Below are 18922 nucleotides of genomic sequence, written 5' to 3'. Positions count from 1 at the left end.
GTTTGATGTGTTACTCACTTCCTTAGTTTTCAGGATGTGCGACAGGAGCATTTCAAATTTTGCACTGTGAATGGGGACTGTTTTTAGTTTCGACCAGTATGGTCGCCAAAAGTGAAATTTTAGAATAATGTTTTAGTAATGTTCAGACACTCACCTCAGGCAACACCCACCTCTAAGAATAATCATAACTCTTGTCAGGGTGAATCCTCCAAGTCACTAAATGAATTTGAGCTAAACACACTGGTAGCTATGGCACAGAGCAGAGTGTTAACTTGTCAAAACTACCACAAACAAAAAATCCCAAACTGAAATAGAATAGAGTAAAATGTAATAAACAAAGTGACATGAAAATGAAAAAAAATCAAATAAGGGAAACTGGAGATATTTAAAAAAAAGTTTTACATAGAAATAGCGCCACAAAGTGCAAAGCGCCAATGACAGTAAATGGTCAAGGTATACCGGGACCTAGTCGTGGTTTGTGGCAAACTGCGATGGAGCCCTTGTCAGATACAACAAGTGGATTGAGCCTGGTGAAAAGTATGGAAGTCCAAGTAAAAAAATAAATTCCAAGTTCTAATTCAGAAATGGACTTTGACACAGTTGATAATCCTATCTGTATGTGTCGAAGCTGAAACTGTAGTTGCTGCCATTGAACCGCAGGTTAGATACTGGAAGCATGTTAGTCCCTCTGATTCTCTAGAGCTTTACAATTTTTGCTTGAAAAAACGTCTGCGTCCCAAAGTGGAAAGTGACTTTGGAGAGCTCTACCGGTGGGACAAAGCCGAAATTCACTCTGAATCTATGGTATTGCCACTCGGTTACTTTCGCAGTGGGTAACGCTGAGGCTCTGGAGCAATTTATTTGTATGTTTCCAAACTATGTTCTGGTGGCAAAACAACCACAGGAGTACACTTCTAGGGCCTGCAGGACCTCTGGGAAGAGGGCACTTGGAGCCTCTCTGAGTATCAGGAAGAGCCAACACCAAGGTCCAGTTCTGTCCAGTAGCCACTGGACAGCTGGACACTTTAGGAAAAAGGCCACATGAAGCTTGTTGTGCCCTGTAGCCACACAGGAGGTCAGCCAACTGAACCTTGGAGCCCACTTCTTTGTCCTGGGTACACAATGGAGCAGGCCAGTCCTTCGGGTAATCAGCACAGGTCACAGACAGCAAGTCCAGTCCTTTTCAGATCCTCCAAAGTCCAGAAAGTGTTTATTCGTGGGTGGATGCCTGGAGATGCCATATTTATGCCTGGCACTAGTTGGTGGGTGGGGATGACTCCTGGTCACTCCCTAAACAAAGGGGTAAAAGTTCCCAGTGGCAACCATACCCACTTTTTCAATGGTTCTGGTTTGCTTTACTAAAACAGGCTCAAAATGCCATGTGTCAGGGCATTTTCAAGATGAGGAAAGGCTATGGCCACACCAAACTTGGACTCACAAGGTTAAGGTTGATTAGGAGAGGGTTCTATTGTAATCACTTGTGTCCTTCCACATCAAACAGTAACATCCAGTTTGAAGCAGGCTTTGTAACCATAACACACCACACAAATAGACAGAAGTCTGGTAAGAAACGCAGCATCCTACAGAACCCATACAGGGGATACACAAGAATTGTCCTGGCATCCTTTTTTCTTTCTCTCAAGTGTGCTGAAGTGTTACATGTGGCTCAAATAGAAATGCTACCCAGTAGTATACACTGTGGTGTCAACAGTATGCCCACTGCCCCCACCCTGAAGATTCTGCAGAGCTCAAAGGAGTCATGCCAGGCCATTTTACTCAACCCATAGGGTTGCTTCTGGGAGGAATTTCACACCTTATACACACCTCATGCAGGGCTAAGGACAGGCTGGAAGATGGCAGAGGTTAACGCTAATTAGCCTTCTGAAAGTTCAGCAGCTAAAGGGTAACTTTCTAAAAGTTACTTTTCCTTAATATTTATTAAAAAAAAAAAAAAAATCAGACAACCATCGAATTGGAGTTTTAATAACGATTACATATAGAGGTGTCATTTTTCTGGATGGTCCATTTCCTGAAGTAGCAGTATTACTATTTTGATTTCTATCTGCCATCTGGTCTTCTACATAAGACAGCTAGGCCTGCCATAGTGAAAATAACTTTTGAGGCCATGTCACTGTAGGAATATTAATATACAAAAAAGGGGGACTCTGGGGCTTTCTCCTCTCTTAGCATAGAGAGAGGTCCAGCATAAGTGCTCCGGGTAACGTATTTGCAAAAGGTTATGCTGTTCCTCAGTGGACAAACAAGGGAAATTGTCACCAACCTAAATTTGTGGGTTCAGCGTTGGGGATCCATTTATTGGATTATAATGCCCTCACACACCCAATAGGATGTCATGCTTCATCATCTGGGCTGCTCCTCGTTGGGTCGGCAGTGCAAGACTCAACGGGCTCCCTCCTGTAGTAGGGGCACTTTGGCGGAAATCTTCTTCCACTAGCCGTCTGGTGAAGTGGGGGTGAGGGGCCAGTACTGTGTAGATGTAGAACGTGGTTTGATAGTTTAAAATAGGGCTACGAGTTCCTGTGAGAACAATTTTCAACCAATAGGTCTCCTACCCTAACTAAAATGAAAAAATGTGGCGCTTGGCTAAGAATTATGTCTTAGGTTTAAGCGTATTTATTGATGCAATGAGGTAAACATGTTTCTTGCACAATGTAGAATTATACATGCGATTCGTCAGGACCTATCATGTGAGAACTATCTACACTCTAGGGTTGGTGACATGGCAACATACTCACATCAACCAAACTAATACCTAACTGTCTACCTCCCGGAGCAGGTAGACGTGGGTAGGTCGATCCAGAACGTGACAACAGCACAATAAACGTGTCTAGCACTTGAGGAACTCCTCTTGGCTGATCTACCGGGTACTGTTGATGCATGGTTCACCGACAACATTGGGTAGTTCCAGGCTCGACAGGTACACAGTTGGGTATTATTTTGATTAGTGTGAGTATGTTGCCATGTCACCAACCCTCGAGCGTAGATAGTTCTCACGATAGGCCCTGATGAAACGCATGTATAATTCTACATTGAGCAAGAAACATGTTGACCTCATTGCATCAATAAGGACGCTTAAACCTAAGACATAATTCTTAGCCAAGCGCCACATTTTTTCATTTTAGTTGGGGTAGGAGACCTACTAGTTAAAAATTGTTCTCGCAGAAACTCCTAGCCCTATTTTAAACTATCAAACCACGTTCTACATCTACACAGTACTGGCCCCTTACCCCCACTTCATCACACGGCTATTGGAAAAAGATCTCCTCCAAAGTGCCCCTACTACAGGGAGCCTGTTGGGTATTGCACCGCCGACAAAACAAGGAGCAGCCCAGATGATAAAGCATGACATCCTGTTGGGTGTGTGAGGGCAATATAATCCAATAAATGGATCCCCAACTCTGAACCCACATGTTTAGGTTGCTGACAATTTCCCTTGTTTGTCCACTGAGGACAGCATAACCTTTTGCAAATACTGTAGGAACAGTATAATATACATTTTCTACACGTTTAAATACCATGCACCCTGTTTTGTGGGCTACAAGGCCAACATAAGGGTGACATACTAATATTTAAAAGGGAGTTATTTTGGCAGGTCCTACCGTTGGTTTTACACTGTAGCAGTCTGGCTACACAGGGTAGGTTTCAATCCATGTTTTTTACTTATTTTATAGTGGACATCACAATAAAAGCACAGTTGGCATCGAACCAGCAAAAATAATACCCAGAAAAAGGAGAAACATCTGTGGGGACCATACAGGAAAGGTGGAATTCCCACAGAAGCACTACCCTTTCTGCCAAGCCATTGCTGCAGTACCTCGCACAGTATGATGATCTACACTCTACCCCCTGCACTTCATGGTGTACAAATAGCCAAACTGTGCCCAATTCTGGCAAACCAGATCTTAAGTGCCTGATAGTGTCCACTAATGCACCCACATCTCATGCTGGTAATTCAGAGCTGTAGCACTTCATGCTGGTGAGTGACACAGCCATACCACTTTTGATAAAGAAGCTGCATCACCTCATACTGCATGATTACTTAATATGTTGTGGGATTACACTTGTGTGTGGTAAGGTCGGGACAAAGAAAAAAAAACATTGGCACAAGTGGAAGAATGCATGCATTTCAGCCTGGTCTTTCAGTGTGACAATTTGCATGAGGACAAAGAAAGCCTTGAGCTTTGAACAGGATGCAATCCGAGTCGATTCGAGTACAAATCACCCACTGAACATACATTAAACTGCCCTTTAACTAAACTGTGGTTTTATTTGTTTTATGAATGGGAATACATGCCCCTTGTTCTTTCTCTATGGATCATCATCACCCAAAACACATTGAGCACTGCCCCTCCTTTTATGTGTCCCAGTTTGGCCCACTGAGGCAGGCTTTTGCTATGGTAAGGACTGGTCTTTCCTTTCAGTTACCCAAATCTTCCTTTCCTATTCCAGCTCTGTGGCTGTACTAACCAATTTAGTTACCCAAATCTTCCTTTCCTATTCCAGCTCTGTGGCTGTACTAACCAATTTGTTTCCATGCTATTTTGGTGATAAGCAGCAGCTAGATCTAAGGAGGTAATGAACTTGGTGTTTTCCAAGATACGCCACCATCTCAGCAATATTTGGTAATAAAAGTGATCAATTATCACACACTTATTCAATGCTCTCTGGTCAATAGACAACCAGATCTCACCAGATGGATTGTGCGCCTCAACCACAGGAGCTAACCACTCACTACACTCAATTGCCTTCGTGACACAATTTATCCAATTAACTCTTCACCAGTAGGATTACAATGAATCATTACAGCCATAGATAAAGGAGGTAAAAATCACACATCTATCTGTGAGCCTTATTCAGATCTATGGAGAAAAACCTAAAAGTGGCATGAATGAAATAATATCAGCCACTGGTAATTAATGTGGGCTGTATTCGAATCCAGTAAATCACTCCAGAAAAGGACCAACTATAAGTATTGGTCTTGTTCTATTATACCAGTCCAGCCTGATCTACCAAGCCATTGCTACTCAGAACAGAAATACATGCAACCCAAAACTGGTTTCTGCATCCTAGGCCTTGAACTTAAGCACAATTCTAGCATGGAATAAAATCCAGATTAACTAACAGTGCCTGAGGGTAATTCAAGCATCCGAGACATCACTTTTTTGTTTCTCTTTTGAATGGACTTGCAACCATAGGTCCACTACTTTTTCCAGTCTTGCAGATAACACTCAATGAGAATAACCCCAATTACTTTTCAGAAGGCAAGAGAGTTGGAAATCAATAAGAACAAAAGACCAGAAAGGAGGCCTCCGTTTGCCACACCAGAGCCTCCACCACAGAATTTGTTCATTTTATTATCATTGTTAAAAGGCTACAAGAGGACTAGGAAATCCCTTCTGTAAACAGGAAATGGAGGTATTACAATCTCTTCTCTCTTGATAGCCTCCTGAAAAAGTCCCAACATGCAGTTTAAAAGATTATGAAGACAAACGACCTAAACAGCATGGATTTGACCTTGAAGTAGTGATAGAAAATATTAGGTGGACGCCAGGGACAATCATGTAACATCCTGAAACTGGAAGCTATTAACAGCAAGGCTAGACTGGGAAACTAAACACCAGACCCTCTCCCTTCATCTACTCACAGAATCTCTCTCGTTTTCCATTTATCCATTCTCTCTCTCTACTTGTTTCCTCTCTCTCTTCTACCCCTCTTTCTCTCTTGAAGCCTTCAAGTGCCTGCTGCAATTAACCTCAGAGAGCTGGCAAAAGTGGCGCAGGCACCATGAGATGCCCCGACCTTTCATAACCGGAATTCGATCCATCGGGTACATGTCCAGTTGATTAAAAGGTCTGTCCAGCACAGATTAACAGCAATCTATTTATATCAATCATTTGTATCGCACAGAGTAAGCCAATAGATCAGTGTAATGTACAATACCACCATACACAAGTATTTCAGACTATATACATATCAGGAAAATAAAAGAAAATGCAAAGCAGGGTACATTAAGCCTCAAGACAAGAGAAAAAGGTGTCAGATTTTTTTTCTAAAAATGAAGGGCCTTATTTAGATCTCGGCGGACGGGTTAGTCAATCACAATGGTGACGGATGTCCCGTCCGCCACAATATAAATCTTATTATGTCCTATAGGATTTATATTTCGGCAGACGGGATATCCGTCACCGTTGTGACGGAGTAACCCATCTGCTGAGATCTAAATCAGGCCCAAATAACCAAATGTGGTTTCTGTCAGCATAACCTGGTGGACTCCAAACATCAACATTGATTGGCTCTAAAACTACTACACCCAGTCAGAATGTGTACACATTGATGCCCTGACTCTAGCCACAGCACTGGACCTACTAAAAAAGAATTGTGGTGGTTCAAGGTGTCAAACACAGCAGATTGGTCAAATGAGACTAAATGTTTTTTGCGTTACTCTCAGCAAAGCAGTTAGCTCCATTTGAGGAGTAAAACAGACTATATTGGTACTGAAACAATCACACGCTCTTGGAGAACATTAGAGATCTTTGACATTATGCATACTCTTGGATAAAAGAGATTGTAATAACTTGCCAAAAATTGCTCGGTCCCCTAGTTATAATGAGATTTGTTCAAAAGTGGCCTAGTAATCACTTTTTTCAGGCTCCAATACACAGCTCTCTCTGATACACAAATCGAATATCTGTCTTAGAGACAGAATGGGGGGTGAGCCTACCCACACACTTATAAGGTTTGGCACTAGCTAGCAGATATAGCATACCTAAAGTTACAATTTCTTCAATTATGCATTTAACTTATTTTGAGTTATTGGCAGTCTCACCTTATCCCAAAGGGATTGCAGCTCTTCTTGCCCTCCCAGATCCCAAAACATGAGTCTTGCTTTGCCCATGTCAATTGTGCCAACTGAAAGACAAAAGAATAAAAAACTTTAACAAGAGCAGCAGATGGTACCACAAACATACTACTGCTTTAATAGACATTAGTGAAAAGAAAGGACATAAAATGCAGATAAACGTATTTTCACAAATCACCTCCTTTCTAACATGAATAAACTTTTCCTACTAAATTACCAGAAAGACCTAACCGCCAAAGCCATATATAAGCCCTAACTTGCAGCTTTGCTCCTTTTCATTCCAGTCGTCCACAAAAATACTTGGTCTTCCAATAAACTGATACAAAAGAGGACTGATAGTGACCGTCAAATCTGACCCTTGATATTTTAAACCATGGAGTAGACAACTCTTTTCTTCTACATCATTACTGAAAACCATCCCCCATAGTTACTTGACCAATATAAAGCTTTATTAATGCAGTGGAATCCAACATGTTGCATATCCTACATATGCTATCAATGGGACACAGCACATCTTGAATCCTTGCTTCACTTACACTATATGCAAAACAGAGTGGTCCCTATGTTTGTTTCTATGATACTTAAAGGTTACGGCCTGCATAAAATAGAGAGCATGTCAATGTAATCAAGGAAATCAGTTATTCGCATTAAAAACAAATTCCCAGATCTGAGATTTGATTGCAAAATATAAATGCACTTATTAATATAAGATGCCTAAAGTTGGTTCAGCATTACAGCGATTCACGCTGTGAAGAGAGAAAAGTGTAGTAGTGGAACAGGAAAAAAATACAAAATGTTTGGATGGAAATTAACAGCTAACAAGTTCAGGATCATATAGTGATCATTAAAATCCAGTGTAAAGCACAATTTGTTAGTGATTCCACCCTGCCTATTAAGACACATTGGTTTTTGTCTTATCAGAACACAGGCCAGGAGACAATTAGAGTAGCAATAACTTCTCGGCTGAGAAGACCTTGTAAAACCAATAACACTAGGGAAGAAAACATAAATCACACCAGAGGTCAGTAAATACAGCAAGTGAAGTGGAAAATGCATCTATGTTTAATAATTAATAAGAGTGGAGACCAAACAGACTGCCATCTCGGACAGCAGTTCAAGCAACATTTCTGCATTTTCAAGAATTTTTGTCACAAGGCATCCTCGGAGTTTCCAGTACTATAAACCACACACAACCCTGTCAGCGCACCTCTTCTGAGACAGAAGATGCACTGGGATTCCACCAATAGGAACCCACATACAGCTAGGTCAACTGACCTAACACATGAAGCAGTCGTCTGCATAGTAGAAACCCACAGTCAAAATTCTCTATACATACTGAAGCATTCGAAGCCTACTATGCTCAGAAATGTGGGCTACAACAAGCAGACTCATTTGCACCTAACAGCCAAGCTGGTATTTCAGTACTTGAGAAAACTGAAAAAAGGCCCCAATGAACTGCCGTACTGAGTCTTTCACTTTACGTCTTCGAGTTATAGAACGATGCGTTCATCAGTACAACTTAGTCAACTCTCTGAGGCCTTCAGAATGTTTTCAAACACTTACTGTTTAGCCCAACGGTGGTAGTGATTTTGGATAAACTCATCCCCTTATAGTTGCGATTAAATCGTGTTTTTGTCTGCTCCAGAAACGTCTGAGGGGAGAAAGGAAAGACTTCAGAAAATGATCACAAAGATAAGGTGGTTTAAGCAGCATATACGTTTTCAAACACTACCCAATGGCTGTTCTTTCAGATCACTCATGAGCTATGACATACATCTAAGTATAAATATTAGCACAGGTTCAGATAAATCGGCCAGAAGATGCTAAAGAGAATATATTGTAATTGCAGCCACATTAATCAATACATATGTTTTCTGACAAGGGACAGAAAGAAGGACATGGAGACAGACTACCACACTTATAAATTTGTGAATGTCCTTTATGTCAAAATCATTTCCAGTCATCTTTTTTTCCATGAGAACAAAGCAGACAGCCGAAGTCTGAGAGCAGGCACGTGTATCTGGGTCTCTGGGTTCTTGCAGACTGCACAGACCAACAAGCATTTACAATGCAATGGTCTCGGCATCATTAAAGGTAGAGCTATTGGCATTGCTCATGACATTTTTTTTTTCTTTAAATCATAAATAAATGGCATTGTCATTTACATTGTCAATACACACCACTCTGCACTCAACTGCACTCACCTGCACTGCACTCAACTGCACTCACCAGCACTGCGGTGCACTCACCTGCACTGCACTCAACTGCACTCACCTGCACTGCACTGCACTCAACTGCACTCACCTGCACTGCACTCACCTGCACTGCACTGTACTCACCTGCACTGCACTCACCTGCACTGCACTCACCTGCACTGCACTCACCTGCACTGCACTGCACTCACCTGCACTGCACTCACCTGCACTCACCTGCACTGCACTCACCTGCACTGCACTCACCTGCACTAACCTGCACTGCACTCACCTGCACTGCACTCACCTGCACTGCACTCACCTGCACTGCACTGCACTCACCAGCACTGCACTCACCAGCACTGCGGTGCACTCACCTGCACTGCACTCAACTGCACTCACCTGCACTGCACTGCACTCAACTGCACTCACCTACACTGCACTCACCTGCACTGCACTGTACTCACCTGCACTGCACTGCACTCACCTGCACTGCACTCACCTGCACTGCACTGCACTCACCTGCACTGCACTCACCTGCACTGCACTCACCTGCACTAACCTGCACTGCACTCACCTGCACTCACCTGCACTGCACTGCACTCACCTGCACTGCACTCACCTGCACTGCCCTCACCTGCACTGCCCTCACCTGCACTCACCTGCACTGCACTCACCTGCACTGCACTCACCTGCACTGCACTGCACTCACCTGCACTGCACTCACCTGCACTGCACTCACCTGCACTCACCTGCACTGCACTCGCCTGCACTGCACTGCACTCACCTGCACTGCACTCACCTGCACTGCACTCACCTGCACTGCACTCACCTGCACTGCACTCACCTGCACTGCACTCACCTGCACTGCACTGCACTCACCTGCACTGCACTCACCTGCACTGCACTCACCTGCACTGCACTCACCTGCACTGCACAGCACTCACCTGCACTGCACAGCACTCACCTGCACTGCACAGCACTCACCTGCACTGCACAGCACTCACCTGCACTGCACAGCACTCACCTGCACTGCACAGCACTCACCTGCACTGCACTGCACTCACCTGCACTGCACTACACTGCACTGCACTCACCTGCACTGCACTCACCTGCACTGCACTCACCTGCACTGCATTGCACTCACCTGCACTGCATTGCACTCACCTGCACTGCATTGCACTGCACTCACCTGCACTCACCTGCACTGCACTGCACTCACCTGCACTGCACTCACCTGCACTGCACTCACCTGCACTGCACTCACCTGCACTGCACTCACCTGCACTGCACTCCACTCACCTGCACTGCACTCCACTCACCTGCACTGCACTCCACTCACCTGCACTGCACTCCACTCACCTGCACTGCACTCACCTGCACTGCACTCACCTGCACTGCACTCACCTGCACTGCACTGCACTCACCTGCACTGCACTGCACTCACCTGCACTGCACTCACCTGCACTGCACTCGCCTGCACTGCACTCGCCTGCACTGCACTCGCCTGCACTGCACTGCACTCACCTGCACTGCACTCACCTGCACTGCACTGCACTCACCTGCACTGCACTCACCTGCACTGCACTGCACTCACCTGCACTGCACTCACCTGCACTGCACTCACCTGCACTGCACTCACCTGCACCGCACTGCACTCACCTGCACTGCACTCATCTGCACTGCACTCATCTGCACTGCACTCACCTGCACTGCACTCATCTGCACTGCACTCACCTGCACTGCACTGCACTCACCTGCACTGCACTCACCTGCACTGCACTGCACTCATCTGCACTGCACTCACCTGCACTGCACTGCCCTCACCTGCACTGCACTGCACTCACCTGCACTGCACTCACCTGCACTGCACTGCACCGCACTCACCTGCACTGCACTGCACTCACCTGCACTGCACTCACCTGCACTGCACTGCACTCACCTGCACTGCACTCACCTGCACTGCACTGCACTCACCTGCACTGCACTCACCTGCACTGCACTCACCTGCACTGCACTCACCTGCACTGCACTCACCTGCACTAACCTGCACTGCACTCACCTGCACTGCACTCACCTGCACTGCACTCACCTGCACTGCACTCACCAGCACTGCGGTGCACTCACCTGCACTGCACTCAACTGCACTCACCTGCACTGCACTGCACTCAACTGCACTCACCTGCACTGCACTGTACTCACCTGCACTGCACTGTACTCACCTGCACTGCACTGTACTCACCTGCACTGCACTGCACTCACCTGCACTGCACTCACCTGCACTGCACTCACCTGCACTGCACTCATGCACTCACCTGCACTGCACTCACCTGCACTGCACTCACCTGCACTGCACTCACCTGCACTGCACTCACCTGCACTGCACTCACCTGCACTGCACTCACCTGCACTGCACTCACCTGCACTCGCCTGCACTGCACTCGCCTGCACTTCACTGCACTCACCTGCACTGCACTCACCTGCACTGCACTCACCTGCACTGCACTCACCTGCACTGCACTGCACTCACCTGCACTGCACTGCACTCACCTGCACTGCACTGCACTCACCTGCACTGCACTCACCTGCACTGCACTCACCTGCACTGCACTCACCTGCACTGCACTCACCTGCACTGCACAGCACTCACCTGCACTGCACAGCATTCACCTGCACTGCACAGCACTCACCTGCACTGCACAGCACTCACCTGCACTGCACTACACTCACCTGCACTGCACTACACTCACCTGCACTGCACTACACTCACCTGCACTGCACTACACTGCACTGCACTCACCTGCACTGCACTCACCTGCACTGCACTCACCTGCACTGCACTCACCTGCACTGCACTCACCTGCACTGCATTGCACTCACCTGCACTGCATTGCACTCACCTGCACTGCACTGCACTCACCTGCACTGCACTGCACTCACCTGCACTGCACTCACCTGCACTGCACTCACCTGCACTGCACTCACCTGCACTGCACTCACCTGCACTGCACTCCACTCACCTGCACTGCACTCCACTCACCTGCACTGCACTCACCTGCACTGCACTCACCTGCACTGCACTGCACTCACCTGCACTGCACTCACCTGCACTGCACTCACCTGCACTGCACTGCACTCACCTGCACTGCACTCGCCTGCACTGCACTCGCCTGCACTGCACTGCACTCGCCTGCACTGCACTCGCCTGCACTGCACTCGCCTGCACTGCACTCACCTGCACTGCACTCACCTGCACTGCACTGCACTCACCTGCACTGCACTCACCTGCACTGCACTCACCTGCACTGCACTGCACTCACCTGCACTGCACTCACCTGCACTGCACTGCACCGCACTCACCTGCACTGCACTGCACTCACCTGCACTGCACTCACCTGCACTGCACTCACCTGCACTCACCTGCACTGCACTCATCTGTACTGCACTCATCTGCACTGCACTGCACTCACCTGCACTGCACTGCACTCACCTGCACTGCACTCATCTGCACTGCACTCACCTGCACTGCACTCACCTGCACTGCACTGCACTCACTTGCACTGCGCTCACCTGCACTGCACTGCACTCACCTGCACTGCACTCACCTGCACTGCACTCACCTGCACTGCACTCACCTGCACTGCACTGCACCGCACTCACCTGCACTGCACTGCACTCACCTGCACTGCACTCACCTGCACTGCACTCACCTGCACTGCACTCACCTGCACTGCACTCATCTGCACTGCACTCATCTGCACTGCACTGCACTCACCTGCACTGCACTGCACTCACCTGCACTGCACTCATCTGCACTGCACTCATCTGCACTGCACTCACCTGCACTGCACTCCACTGCACTGCACTCCACTGCACTGCACTCACCTGCACTGCACTCACCTGCACTGCACTCACCTGCACTGCACTCACCTGCACTCCACTGCACTCACCTGCACTGCACTCACCTGCACTGCACTCACCTGCACTGCACTCCACTCATCTGCACTGCACTGCACTGCACTCACCTGCACTGCACTCACCTGCACTGCACTGCACTCACCTGCACTGCACTCACCTGCACTGCACTCACCTGCACTGCACTCACCTGCACTCACCTGCACTGCACTCACCTGCACGGCACTGCACTCACCTGCACTGCACTGCACTCACCTGCACTGCACTCACCTGCACTCCACTCACCTGCACTGCACTGCACTCACCTGCACTGCACTCATCTGCACTGCACTGCACTGCACTCACCTGCACTGCACTGCACTCACCTCACTACTCTGCACTCTGCACTCACCTGCACTGCACATACCTACACTGCACTCACTACTCTGCACTCTGCACTCACTACTCTGCACTCACTACTCTGCACTCACTACTCTGCACTCACTACTCTGCACTCTGCACTCACTACTCTGCACTCACTACTCTGCACTCTGCACTCACTACTCTGCACTCACTACTCTGCACTCTGCACTCACTACTCTGCACTCTGCACTCACTACTCTGCACTCACTACTCACTACTCTGCACTCACTACTCACTACTCTGCACTCACTACTCTGCACTCTGCACTCACTACTCTGCACTCTGCACTCACTACTCTGCACTCTGCACTCACTACTCTGCGCACTCACTACTCTGCACTCTGCACTCACTACTCTGCACTCACTACTCTGCACTCACTACTCTGCACTCACTACTCACTACTCTGCACTCACTACTCTGCACTCTGCACTCACTACTCTGCACTCACTACTCTGCACTCACTACTCACTACTCTGCACTCACTACTCACTACTCTGCACTCACTACTCTGCACTCTGCACTCACTACTCTGCACTCTGCACTCACTACTCTGCACTCTGCACTCACTACTCTGCACTCTGCACTCACTACTCTGCGCACTCACTACTCTGCACTCACTACTCTGCACTCACTACTCTGCACTCACTACTCTGCACTCACTACTCTGCACTCACTACTCACTACTCTGCACTCACTACTCACTACTCTGCACTCTGCACTCACTACTCTGCGCACTCACTACTCTGCGCACTCACTACTCTGCACTCACTACTCTGCACTCACTACTCTGCACTCACTACTCTGCACTCACTACTCTGCACTCACTACTCTGCACTCTGCACTCACTACTCTGCACTCACTACTCTGCACTCACTACTCTGCACTCACTACTCTGCACTCACTACTCTGCACTCACTACTCACTACTCTGCACTCACTACTCACTACTCTGCACTCACTACTCACTACTCTGCACTCACTACTCTGCACTCTGCACTCACTACTCTGCGCACTCATTACTCTGCGCACTCACTACTCTGCGCACTCACTACTCACTACTCTGCACTCACTACTCACTACTCACTACTCTGCACTCACTACTCACTACTCTGCACTCACTACTCTGCACTCACTACTCTGCACTCACTACTCTGCACTCTGCACACTCACTCTGCACTGTGCACACCACTGATATCATGGAATCTTCCACCACACTTTCTAAAACTCTATAGTCCGAAGCATAATAGGCACAGAACCAAAAGAAGGGTAGACATTGCTTAAAATAATCTTATTGTATTTATGAGAAGCAAAAGCGAGACTGTGAAATGTGCTGAATATCAGTTTGTTACGAATCAACAGAGTGGAGTTAGAGAACCAAGAAATAGCACTGCACTCACCTGCACTGCACTCACCTGCACTGCACTCACCTGCACTCACCTGCACTGCACTCATCTGCACTGCACTCATCTGCACTGCACTGCACTCACCTGCACTGCACTGCACTCACCTGCACTGCACTCATCTGCACTGCACTCATCTGCACTGCACTCACCTGCACTGCACTCACCTGCACTGCACTCCACTGCACTGCACTCACCTGCACTCACCTGCACTGCACTCACCTGCACTGCACTCACCTGCACTCCACTGCACTCACCTGCACTGCACTCACCTGCACTGCACTCACCTGCACTGCACTCACCTGCACTGCACTCACCTGCACTGCACTGCACTCATCTGCACTGCACTGCACTCATCTGCACTGCACTGCACTGCACTCACCTGCACTGCACTCACCTGCACTGCACTGCACTCACCTGCACTGCACTCACCTGCACTGCACTCACCTGCACTGCACTCACCTGCACTCACCTGCACTGCACTCACCTGCACGGCACTGCACTCACCTGCACTGCACTGCACTCACCTGCACTGCACTCACCTGCACTCCACTCACCTGCACTGCACTGCACTCACCTGCACTGCACTCATCTGCACTGCACTGCACTCACCTGCACTGCACTGCACTCACCTCACTACTCTGCACTCTGCACTCACCTGCACTGCACATACCTACACTGCACTCACTACTCTGCACTCTGCACTCACTACTCTGCACTCACTACTCTGCACTCACTACTCTGCACTCACTACTCTGCACTCACTACTCTGCACTCTGCACTCACTACTCTGCACTCACTACTCTGCACTCTGCACTCACTACTCTGCACTCACTACTCTGCACTCTGCACTCACTACTCTGCACTCACTACTCTGCACTCACTACTCTGCACTCACTACTCTGCACTCACTACTCTGCACTCACTACTCACTACTCTGCACTCACTACTCACTACTCTGCACTCACTACTCACTACTCTGCACTCACTACTCTGCACTCTGCACTCACTACTCTGCGCACTCATTACTCTGCGCACTCACTACTCTGCGCACTCACTACTCACTACTCTGCACTCACTACTCACTACTCACTACTCTGCACTCACTACTCACTACTCTGCACTCACTACTCTGCACTCACTACTCTGCACTCACTACTCTGCACTCTGCACACTCACTCTGCACTGTGCACACCACTGATATCATGGAATCTTCCACCACACTTTCTAAAACTCTATAGTCCGAAGCACAATAGGCACAGAACCAAAAGAAGGGTAGACATTGCTTAAAATAATCTTATTGTATTTATGAGAAGCAAAAGCGAGACTGTGAAATGTGCTGAATATCAGTTTGTTACGAATCAACAGAGTGGAGTTAGAGAACCAAGAAATAGTCATTTAGAATCCGGGTTAGAAGGAGTAGTAATCACAAGCTGAGGATCAACGGGCGCGAAACAGCGTGGTGGGCGCGCACGAGACGCAGCGTGGGCGTGCACATCAGCTGAAGATCGCCGGAGAAGACACTGAGTCTGCCTGCTGCCCTGACTGACCCGCTGCGGAGGGAAAGAGCCCAGTGAGTGGGGGTAGAGGGGGGGCGGCAGAGAGGGAGTGGGCAGAGAGGGAGGGGGTGTGTGTGTGTGTGTGTGTGTGTGTGCGTGCGTCTGTCTGTGTGTGTCTGGTGTGTGCCTGCCTGCCTGCCTGCCTTTGAGTGTGCGCGTCCACAGACCCTGGTCGGCTCGTGCACCGCTCTGTACTCCCTTGCGAGCTTACTCGGCGACAATAGTTCTCGTTGCCGAGACCTAAAAATGAACTTCGTAACTGGTGCGAGACCACAATTAATAAATTGTATCAGTTAGAGAAAAATTAACAAGACACTCCATTGTTGATCTACATTAAATGATTTCGAAGGAAGGAACTCAATTAAAGGACAGCACTCTATGTTTCTTGTCGATCTCGATGGTGAGAAGACACCACATAGTATCTGCGAATCTTCTGCTGTCTCAGAATCCATGGTAATGGAATGCATCGCAAAGTATCCTCCACATGTTGTGGATTCACTGTAGGGAGATCTCAGATGACTAATGCTGCATGTCTTCTAAATAAGCCAGAAAATGGATTCTGGATCTGGAATTGCAACAAAAGCATTACTTTTGTTTAATTATGATTCACAGCTTCTGGCAGACCTTGCGCTTAAGCATAAAGCAAGGTCATGTCAGGGCAGATGCAAATAACTTTCTAAAGGTCACATGCTGACCTGCTACAACGTTCACGGAAATGTGTTTACTTAACAACAAGCACCAGTGGTCTTCCCAGGGATAAGAGGGAGGTGATCATCATCTAAAAGGCAGGGGGAGCGGTATCTAAAAAGGTTGACAACTAGGGGCAACCCACCATCTAGGTGCAAGCACCACAGCATTCCCATAAACTGTACCACCCCTCTCCCGTCATGACCAGGCACAAGTGCATATCAACAAGAGGAGAGGTAGGGAGAGACAACACTCTTATTCCCCACGGAGCATAATGAACAACAATGAAAGAGTGTTAGTAATTTTAAAGGAAAAGGGTATTCGAGCACACAAGTGAACAACACCTATTTGGTGTGTCTAGAAAGCCCTCACTCACTAACCTGGTCGGTGACATGCTTCATCATTGGGCCCCACTGGGAGTGACCGAGTGCCACCCCAGTGTGCTTCAACGCCAGATTTACTGCGGAGCGGGTAACGTGAAGATGTGAGAGCTAAGTGATCGTTTTAGTGATTGGGAAACGTGTAAGTGGTGGGTTAAAAATGCCTTAGTTGTATCAAAAATTGTTTTATTAGCTGATCAAAAAGACATATTAAAGATGTGTTGGAAACCTAGACCAAATGAGTTGATTGGTCTATTTCCAGTAATATTAAGTGATGGTCAACATGTTTCTGCCAATGTCGGTTTTATTTACCTGGCATTCGTCAGGACCTAAGGTGGACTATACCCCGGCGGTATGCACACGCTAAGGCCCACCCTACCAAGGGACATGAAAGTAAAAAATCGTCAAAAAAAGTGCAAGCAAAAAGGGGAAAACAAAAAATCCCCTTTAGGGTCTCTCAATTCGGGAGACCGTAAAAATTAAAATGCACTTGAAAGGTGAGACAGTGTCACCACATAGACCTCGGGAGAGGGGTGGTAGCGTATTTGGCACACAGCCCGCGACGCCAGGCACCCGCTAGTGAACCTGCATGCGCCCTCTGAACCGGGTTTCGATAAGTGCATCCAACATTCATTCAGCTTACAGAGTAGTAGAGGAGTCATAGTTATGATGGACGGAAAATACTTTACTATGGGTATATATCCCGACTCAACAAAAGATGACCAAAATCTTTATTCACAGATTCAGGAGGCAGCCTCCCCTATGAAAGTTGAGGGCACTCTTTGGATGTAACTCAGTACAGGTACAAGGAACATTCCTCAAGGAATCACAATACAAGTTTCGGTGACCATGAAAAAGTATCGAGGCAGGGCAGCACGGGGTAATGTGCCTGATAATTCCAACCCTTCTATTCCCAAAACTGCAAGCCACCATGAAGAGTTGAAATATGGGCAAGACAGGTTATTGTCACAATAAGAAAGATCTGTGATTTAAGAAAATATAAGAGGGAAGAACTGAGAAAGTCGGTCTAGGCAAAAAAGAAAAAAAGAATCACACTATCCAAGCTGACAAAACATTAAAAAAAAGGTAACACTGATAACTTTAATTTCTACAGGCAATAACTGCTAGTGCAAATAAGGAATGTAAGAAAAGTAATACAGATGGAAACGTAACCTTTAATTCTATTAATTTACTTTAACAATGTTGTTCACGTGGATACAAATATTGACACAAATATTAATGCACACATTTATCCAACCCACCGTGGGATTAAGAGAAAGCAGATAAAAGCTGTGCATCACCACACAGCGAGGGTGGAGTTCACACTATCCACGCAAATGCATGCTGCATAACATGAAAGAGCCAGATAACATCTCCGTCTACACTTTTAATGCTAAACAAAGTTCCATACCGTTTTCCCTGCATTATCCAGTCCAAGGATCAGTATGCAGTACTCGTCCTTCTGGAACACATACCTATACAGCCCCGACAATAAGGTATACATCCTG

General features: G+C 47.4%; 1 protein-coding gene across 1 annotated transcript in view; it reads right to left on the bottom strand.

Annotated features, from left to right (window-relative positions):
• ARFRP1 (ARF related protein 1) overlaps positions 1–18922 on the bottom strand; it is a 62770-nt gene that overhangs the window by 20955 nt on the left and 22893 nt on the right. The window contains exons 2-4 of the mRNA XM_078651685.1: positions 18826–18919; positions 8444–8531; positions 6848–6930 (exon numbers count right to left, since the gene is read on the bottom strand). Coding sequence (XP_078507811.1) covers positions 6848–6930; positions 8444–8531; positions 18826–18919 — 265 coding nt within the window. The remainder of the gene's footprint in view (positions 1–6847; positions 6931–8443; positions 8532–18825; positions 18920–18922) is intronic.

This window comes from Lissotriton helveticus, chromosome 7 (genome assembly GCF_964261635.1).
Source record: "Lissotriton helveticus chromosome 7, aLisHel1.1, whole genome shotgun sequence".
NCBI lineage: Eukaryota > Metazoa > Chordata > Amphibia > Caudata > Salamandridae > Lissotriton > Lissotriton helveticus.
This window is presented reverse-complemented; position numbering and strand designations above follow the sequence as displayed.